The 8635-nt window shown below is 34.5% G+C and overlaps 1 protein-coding gene across 2 annotated transcripts; it reads right to left on the bottom strand.

The window, feature by feature from the left end:
- Positions 1-395: 395 nt before the first annotated feature.
- LOC148877637 (uncharacterized) lies at positions 396-3500 on the bottom strand. Of its 2 annotated transcripts, none has more exons than XM_088943967.1 (3): positions 2361-3500; positions 1320-1594; positions 396-1214 (listed from the first exon to the last, which is right to left on the bottom strand). In XM_088943967.1, the coding sequence occupies exons 2-3, from the start codon at positions 1485-1487 to the stop codon at positions 549-551; spliced, it is 834 nt and encodes a 277-aa protein (XP_088800093.1). In that variant the 5' UTR covers positions 1488-1594; positions 2361-3500; the 3' UTR covers positions 396-548. The 2 variants fall into 2 exon arrangements, with proteins under 2 accessions (XP_088800093.1, XP_088800087.1); XM_088943961.1 differs by lacking the exon at positions 2361-3500 and adding an exon at positions 1758-1946.
- Positions 3501-8635: the final 5135 nt, after the last annotated feature.

Below are 8635 nucleotides of genomic sequence, written 5' to 3'. Positions count from 1 at the left end.
GTGATTAGATAGAAAAACATTGTATCCCTTTTTCATTATTCATAGTGGATGATTTAAATTCCGGTCCCGTGGTTTTTTTATCCTCACATTGAGGGATTTTTCCCCGTAAATCTTATCAACTGTTTATTTTATCACTGCATATTTGTTAATTATTGTTAAAATCTCTTTGATTTGCTCAATAAAAAACATAGGGATCATTCCCAACAACCCCTGTGAAACGGGCCCTAATAACAGCATCGCATGGTTGTTTCCCTCCCCACCCTTGATACATCAGCCCAAGGAGTCGAAAGACGAACTCATCAAATTGGATCCCTTCAAGAAGTTTTTTCAAAGCATGAAATCCATTTGAAATCAGTGATAATACAAAAAAAGAAATGAAGAAAGAAAATTCCGGGTCTCTTAAAATTATCATGTTTCTTGAGGACTAAAATTTACCTGTATTAACTCTGAAATTTGTTACCCAATCTCTCCGTCCTTTACAATTTCGTGCTAAGTAAAATAAACACAATTCATCTTTCATCGTAAAGCAAACATCATTACTTTTCCAATTAGGTTGAGGTCGTGTATCCGATCTGTTCTTGCTTGCCATTCTGCTCGATGCCTCTAACAGCGGCGGTCATTCCCTCGCCCACGGCGGCCATTTCCTCACCGACGGCCCTGACGACGTTGGCCATTTCCTGACCCTCCTTCATTATCCGGCCCCGGCCCCGGCCCAAGGGAAGCTTCTTGTACTGGTGCAATGGATGCGAGTTGCTGTCAACAATATGCAGCAGCATCACCATAATCACCGATGTAGCAAACATAGGGATTGGACCGAAAATCCATAGCAGTAAAGTAACGGCAAAGTAGAGCGCCCGGAGTCCAACTGACCAATAATAACTTCCCCTTGTCACCGCCATCTGCACATACTTCACCGGCATGTCGGTATACGGCATGGTTATCAGGAAGGTAGTGTGGACAAAGTATCTTGCAGCTTGAACGAAGGCTGTAAAAGCAACCAGGAAAAATGAGAGGATGCTGATGTATTTGATGGACATTGTAGATTCGCTTGTATCTCCATAGATCAGGCTGTTGGCGAAGAGGTTATGTGAAGAGCTTCCAACCCAGGCGCCGATCAGGGAGCTCAGACCGATGGAGACGGAGCAAAGGAAGGTTGCCGCCGATGTGTTGCTTGAGATCACTGACAGAGCTAGGCCAAGGTCACTCGATTCGACCTGTGAGTAATACATACCCATTAAAAATATCAAATAATTAAGCTAAGTTGAGGGAATTAATTGGAAGAAATCAATCAAATTAGAGAAGAAAGGGAAAATCCTGACCTGCATCATTCTCTCGACCCAAGCTATTCTGTTGTGGTTCTCATAGCCAATGACTGTGGTCTCAGGATATCTTAGGATTCTGTAGAGCAGGAAGAGATGGTAACCAAACATGATCAGTAATCCACTTGGGACCAAGATAAGATCCAGGTATTCTTTCTGAAAGCCCATCTCATTCCTTCAGCTTCCTAATCGGATGCTTGAATGGGGAGTTAGATTTTTATTTAATTAATTGTAGTTTCTCCACTCGACTGATCAGGCCTTATCCCAACTTTGATCTGCCAATATGAGAAAGAGAAAGTCATAAAAACATTGTAATTTGCACAGGCAATATCAAATTACATGGGTGTGGCAATAACATCTACATTTACATGCTTAATATAATGCTATTAGATGTATAAATGCAGATCGTTTGGGAAGAAATTGCCGATAACTTAGGACCTTATGATGAGATCTAAAAATGCGAAAGATTTGACTGGTTGAAATATTGAAATCATGACCTTCTACCATTGAAAATTTTCATATATTTTATGATTTTGTCAAACTCGCCGGTAGAAATCAGAGGGAATTATATTTAAGAGGAATTTGGAACGGAAAAGTTGGGTGTCTGACCGGCGGACCTCTTCCACCAAGAAAAGTCAAATGGATGTGGTCGTAACTTGTAAGAAAGGTTGGGAATTTAATTCCCATAAATATCCATCACCATGTACCATGAACTTTTTGACTTCTTATTGATTTGATATAAATATGAATCAATGAAATGTGGCATTTAATTTATATAAATATATATAGAGAGAGGATTTTTTAACAAAATATGATATTTATATAAGGTAAATTTTTTGAAAATTGAAATAAATGTATCCTTATTGTTTGAAAATTGACTGATACTACCTTACTTGTGCCTGACAATTGACTAATTTTACCCTTATCATTCGCATCCCTTACTATTCTGTCAATGTTACGTTTAAAATTGACGGACACTACCGTCTTCCTCATACCTCCCTTCTCTTCTCTTTTACCTCTCTCTGTTTTTCTCTCTCTTACCTAGAGTCATGTAGGTGTGTAGGTGTAATCGCTCAGAGGAACAAATCTAGATTTTGATGGCTGGCGGAGAGGAGCAAATCTAGAAACCAAAGGCTGCTGATCAAGATATACTGATGGCTGACGGAGAGACCGGATCAAATTTGCAGCAGTAACTTCTATTCCATCAGCACCAGCTATTCCGACAACAGGAGAGATCCCAGCTTTCTTTCCGTTGCAGAAAAGAGATCCCTTACCCCGCTTTCAAAAATGATGAATATGAAGTTCGGGAGGCTACAGGCACTATGGATCCTCTGACTCCCAATCGGGTTGCCTTCCCAGTTCTCGCCGGTGTTGCCTGTAGGTCATGATGTGCCTCAAGATGGCCGTCTCCCGTTCCCTTGCCAGTGGGGAATCCGCTCACAGGTCCCCACTCTTTTACATCTAGCCCGTCCTCTAGGCATGAATGACTGAAATGTGCATGCGGAAGGCCGAGCTGCCTCGTAACGAAACCAGTCGGCCTTCTGCACGCAAATTTTAGTCAGTCCTCCATTCTCCTTCTGCTGTGACCGGGAAGAGCTGCCTCGTAATGAAACTAGTCGGCATCGTAACGAAGCCAGTCGGTCTCCTACACGCACGTTTCAATTAGTCCTCCGTATCCCGTTCGCTGTGACCGGGAAGAGCTGCCTTGTAACGAAACCAGTCGGCCTTCTGCACGCACATTTCAGTCAGTCCTCCGTCCTCCGTCCGTTGTAACCGGGAAGAGCTACCTCATAACGAAACCAGTCGGCCTTTTGCACGCACATTTCAGCCAATCCTCATTCTCTGTCCACTGTGATCGGGAAGAGCTGCCCCATAACGAAACCAGTCGGCATCGTGATTCTCTGATTCACCTTCGTCGTCGTCGTCCTCGTCGGCAGCAACCTCTTTTTTAGAATATCAAAGCTGAAGGCGAAGAGATCACCGCCGCCAGGACGCCTGTCGTGAGTTGAACAAGAATCATCTCCTCAGCATTGACAACGAAGGAATTTGAGGAGCCTGAATCGTCCATTTGGCTGTCGGAACCCATCGGAAGATTGCCAATCATCACCCTATCTCAGAGGAAACAACGTTAAGATCCAACATCACGGCTTCCAATTCGTCAACAATTTATGTAGTTTACTTGTACTTTGTCTCTTTCGTTCTTTGATTGATATTGCGTCCTTAAGCCAAGAAAATTCCAAAAGGGTGTTAAGGAGGTAAAGGTATTGGCAAGATAAGGCAGAGAGGCATCTAAGGAACATTAGCTCTTCGACACCCAGAAATCTCTATTACTTCTAGTCCTTCTACCGCGCATTTAGAGGACTACCCTCTCTCTCTCTCTCTCCCCCTCCCCCTCCCTCACCTTCTTCTTCAACCTCACCTCCCTGTTTTTCCTCCCCTGCCATCGCCGCTGCATTTCTTAGCAATGGCGATTTGGATCGAACCTTCCTCATTGAGCAACGTGCATCTGAAATCTAAACAATACAAGACGATCGTTTCTAATCTGGGTTTCAAAATGGTCATTTTACATTTTTCCAACCATATTTAACGATCGTGATAATGTTTAGTCAATTGTGAGAAACAGTATAAGTACCGTCAATTATTTTATAAACAGTAAGGATGCACTTAATCAATTAACTAAATCATAATGGTAGTTTAAGAAATTTACCATTTATATAAATATCCACCACCAGAAGAAATCAATAAACTTTTCATAGGAACCGTGCAAATGACTCAAAGTTTGTGAGCTCTAAACTGGTTGATAATTAGACAATAATGCAAAAGGCAACAGGATCAGCCATTTAATGTAGCTTTTATTTGTTTATGCAACTTATTGGTCACTACTCTTACCCATGGTTTTAAATTTTGGTGAAAATTGTGACCTCCAGATGCAGCACCCAAAATTAAGGGTTTTAAGCAAGGTGCCAGCCAGCAGATTCATAAGGTGTCTTGCTGGTTGTAGTTGGGATCAAATCCTTCCTGCTTGGGGGATGGGCTACCCCCATTGTATAGGGCTTTCAAATGATACCAAAAAAATTAGGGTTTTTAATGATTCAAGCCATGCCTCTCCTTGCTCCAAATCCCCTTCTTAATTTTCTGTTTTTTTTTTTAATTTTTAATTTTTTTAATTATACATAATTACCTATTAAACCAAAAAGGAAATAACATTGCCTTAACTATTTCTAACAATCATAAAGAAAGAGGGATTTGCTTATCTAATGTGTAGCCAAGTGGCACCACTTTCTCCTAAATCCTCTCTAATTCCTATTTATCTCCTAAATTATCTCTAACTCCTGTTTATCTCTTAAATTATCTCTAATTTAGTAGAGAGATTCCCTCCTATACTATCTTTAATTCCTATTTATCCTCTCCCCTAGTTTTTACCTATATCCATCTAAAGACAGTTTCAATTAAAAAATCAGAATTATTTAAATATTATAACAAAATTATATAATAACTTTAAAATATTTATTCAAAACACAGAAATTAATTATAATATATTTAATAATATTCATATTATTAATAATTCTATATCTTTACAAAATTCATCAAGAAATTATGTAGTAAAAATATAAATTATAATTCTACCAATTATTCAATCTAAATGTTATTCAAATAACAAAATTTTAACATTAAAAAATAAAACATATTTTAAATATTTCAATAACTAAATATCTTAAATAACAAAACATTACAAATAGCTAAATAATTATATAACAAAATATTTAATATTATGTAATAAATTTAAAATAAATAAAATTAAAATAATAAATATTTTAAATATTTTACATATTATTTAAATATTGAAATAACAAAATATTTAACATGATTAAAATTTTAAATAGTTAAAATAACGAAATTATGTAATAAATTTAAAATATTTCTTAAAAGTAGAAAATAGTTATACTAGGTTTCATAATATTCATATTAATAATAATTTAATATTTTACAAAATTAATATGTAATAATATTAATAATTATAATTTTATGGATTATTAAATTCAATAAATAATTAATACTTTTAAAACTTAAGTAAAAATATTATTTAAATAAATAAATAATATTGTAAATAACTAATTTCACTTATACTAATTAATAATTATAGAAAATAAATTTCAAAAAAATAATTTTTATTAGTAATAATTTTACAATAATAGTGTATATTAATTATATATTTATATATAATAAAATTAATATTTATTGTATTTTAGTAATTAGGTATTTTTATAATTTATTGATTAATATTATTATTGATTACACTATTATTTGAGATTGCACTATTTATTGACTAATTTAATATATAATTATTGTATTCTTATTAGATATCTATTGTATTTTCATTATAAATTTATTTTCAATAATTCAATATTTTTGTTATAAATTTTCAAAATTTATTGGAGATTAAACTATTGTTATTTATTAAAGATCAGACTATTAATTTAGCTAAAATTAGGAGTATTCATGGATTGATTTAGTTTGGTTGCAGGTTGTTTTGCCAACCAAATCAACTTGGTCAAGTTAGAAGTTTGTCACCCGAAACCAACTGACCATTAATAAAAACCCACCAACTCAGGTTGTATCAGTTTAGGTCTATTTTCGATTTGGTTTGTTTGTTCAAAAGATTTAAACTTAAAAAGTTAAATTTTAATTTAATAAATTATAATGGTATTATTAAAAATAAATTTATAATAAATATTTTACACTAAGAAATATAGAATTTTTCCATTTTTTTGTATTAAAAAATCATATTTAAAATATAAATGTCTTTGGTCGATTTACAAATAGCCAAACTAAAACTCATCTAACTTGGTCGGATTAATGGAAAATCGCTAAACCAAAGCTGATCAAAAATACTAGAAAACCGACTAACTTGGGTTGAGTTCGATTAGATTGGTTATTAAAAAGTTAAAACATAACACAATTATATACTCTTATGCATTTTTATTGTTTAGCTTTTCCTTAGCAAAGCCTATGCATCACACCAGACCCCACTAGTTTATCTATCTATATACTAAGGGGATGTTCTGTAGTGTGGATGAAAAATTGGGTAGTGTGTTCCAATCCACACAACACCTATGGCATATATGCATCCATACCACACCACAATAGGGTAGGTGTTTTGCACTATTGACAAAAAATGGGTGGACTGAACCACACCACACCCCCTTAGGCATTCTGCAAGGTGTGGTTTGATTCCATGCATCTCACCTACAATACATGAGGTGGTCTATATTATTAATCATAAATAAACATTGTATTGTTTTTTAAGTAATATACATTATAAAAGCAATATACCTAAACCATGAGAACATATATTGCATTTTATTTTAAGATTAAAATACAAAAATTAATAAAAAATATAAGACTAATACTGATTTTTATAAAAAAAAATTGCCAGGAGTAATCATTTTATTAAAAGTAATAATTCTATGAAAATTAATATTTCTTTAAAACTTGCCTATAATGCTTATGAAATAACCATGAAAATTTTTTCTTCCCTTTTTTTAACATGCCTACAATTTCTAGAATAATTATTAGTTAGATTGAAATACTTAATTTCAGAATTGGTTTTACCTTTGAAAACTTTCTTGATAATTTTATGTTTCATTGACATTGTGATATATAAAGTAAAATTCTTCTTCATAGTTATCCTTCAAATTTGCATGTTATTTAGTTGCTCATTTAAAATCTAACACCATAGATAGCCATGTAATGGATAATGTTTTCGATATAAATCAAGACCATAGAATAATGAGAAGTCGATATCAGTTACTACACAATAGCTGGTTGGTATCAATAACAGAACTAGACATTATTTTTTCTAGATAAATCAAGACCATAGAATAATGAGATAAAGTAGATTTTTGGCGCAACAATGAACTGATTCCATTCTCTATTGATTTAACAAGTTAAACACCTTGATCAAAAAGCCATTATATATTTCATTCTCTACTGATTCTCTAATGGTTGTAAAATCAAATTATATAGGTAAACAAATGAGCATGTGTTAAATGAACCAGTGTTCAAATGTATTCACACAGGAGAACAAGGGTTATATACTATGAAGGTTCAAACAGTCAATGAACAAACTGTGGTTCAATGTATTGACACAAGATAACAGTGGTTCAATCCCAAATAAATATCTGTGATAAAAAAAAAAAAAAAAAAAAAATCTAGATGAACATCTATTCAAATGGTTGATGAACAGATGTTCAATGAACTGGGGTAACTTTGACTGGTGTTGGCCACCTTCTTCCAGCGGCAAGGCAGACTGATGGGAGAGCAAGAGCTACAATGGTTTCCTTGAAAAAAAAGCTACAACAATAATATTTCTTAGGATGGAATAATGATGCCAAGCAAGGAATCAATGGCTTTTAAGGATTTTGTGATATAGTGTGGACTATTCAACAAGATATTGTGGTTCAGTCCACACCACACCGAACTGAACTATGCAAATGAGCTGTAGTGTGTTTTCAAATGCAATATATCGTGGATAACCATGATACTGAATACCATCTAAAGTAAAGCTTGCCACGTCAGATGGCTTCTTTGTGCTCCATTACCCCAATGCAGCTGTTCTAGAGGGGGTACAAGATTCGCTCTAGACGCCCATGAAATTGCCACCTGGCATGGCAATCTCTAATTTTTTGCCTAAACGATTAGCAATCTAATGCATCACGATTCACAATCGTGCCAAACTAGGAAACATGGCCTATTTATTTGTTTGCCATTTACTTTCCTTCTCCAAGTCTATTATTCACATCGTCCCTTCCCATCTTCTCTCCACTTTCCCAAGAAATTTGGATTCAAAATTCAAGTCTATCCAGCTAAAAAATAGGAGTGGTTAACTCCACTCCTAGAAGGCTTTCGAAAAAGAAAAAAAAAAAAAAAAAAACTCCACTCCAAGAAAATTGTTAACTTAAAAACACTTCTCATCTAAACATATATAGAGCCATCTACGTTGGCTTTTTTTAGGTATTTTAATTTTTCAATTGTTTTTCAAAATTTTGGAGAACACACGTCTAAACAAGGTTTCGAAACCCCACCCAGCACCAGAACCATTATGTCCATCAGTTTCTGGGTTAGTGATTTGACCATTCGGTTTGAATGGATAGTTCGTTCCAACTTAAAAAATAAAAAATATTTATATAGTTAAAATAAAAAATGGCCAAAAACTGTTGAATAGGTCGAATGGGTCTATGGTTTGATTGCCTAGATCAACGGGTCACTAACTAAATCAACGGTTTTTTGCCAAGGATCAGGATGAGGGTGAAATT

This window comes from Nelumbo lutea, chromosome 1 (assembly GCF_056320005.1).
Source record: "Nelumbo lutea isolate HS-2025 chromosome 1, American lotus-T2T, whole genome shotgun sequence".
Classification (NCBI taxonomy): domain Eukaryota; kingdom Viridiplantae; phylum Streptophyta; class Magnoliopsida; order Proteales; family Nelumbonaceae; genus Nelumbo; species Nelumbo lutea.
This window is presented reverse-complemented; position numbering and strand designations above follow the sequence as displayed.

Bases quoted from the DNA above. Each gene is read 5' to 3' on its own strand.
- LOC148877637 (XM_088943967.1), bottom strand. From the start codon at position 1,487: ATGGGCTTTCAGAAAGAATACCTGGATCTTATCTTGGTCCCAAGTGGA. The intron at 1,215-1,319 runs GTCAGGATTTTC...TATTACTCACAG, and splicing joins GGGTCGAGAGAATGATGCAG to GTCGAATCGAGTGACCTTGG.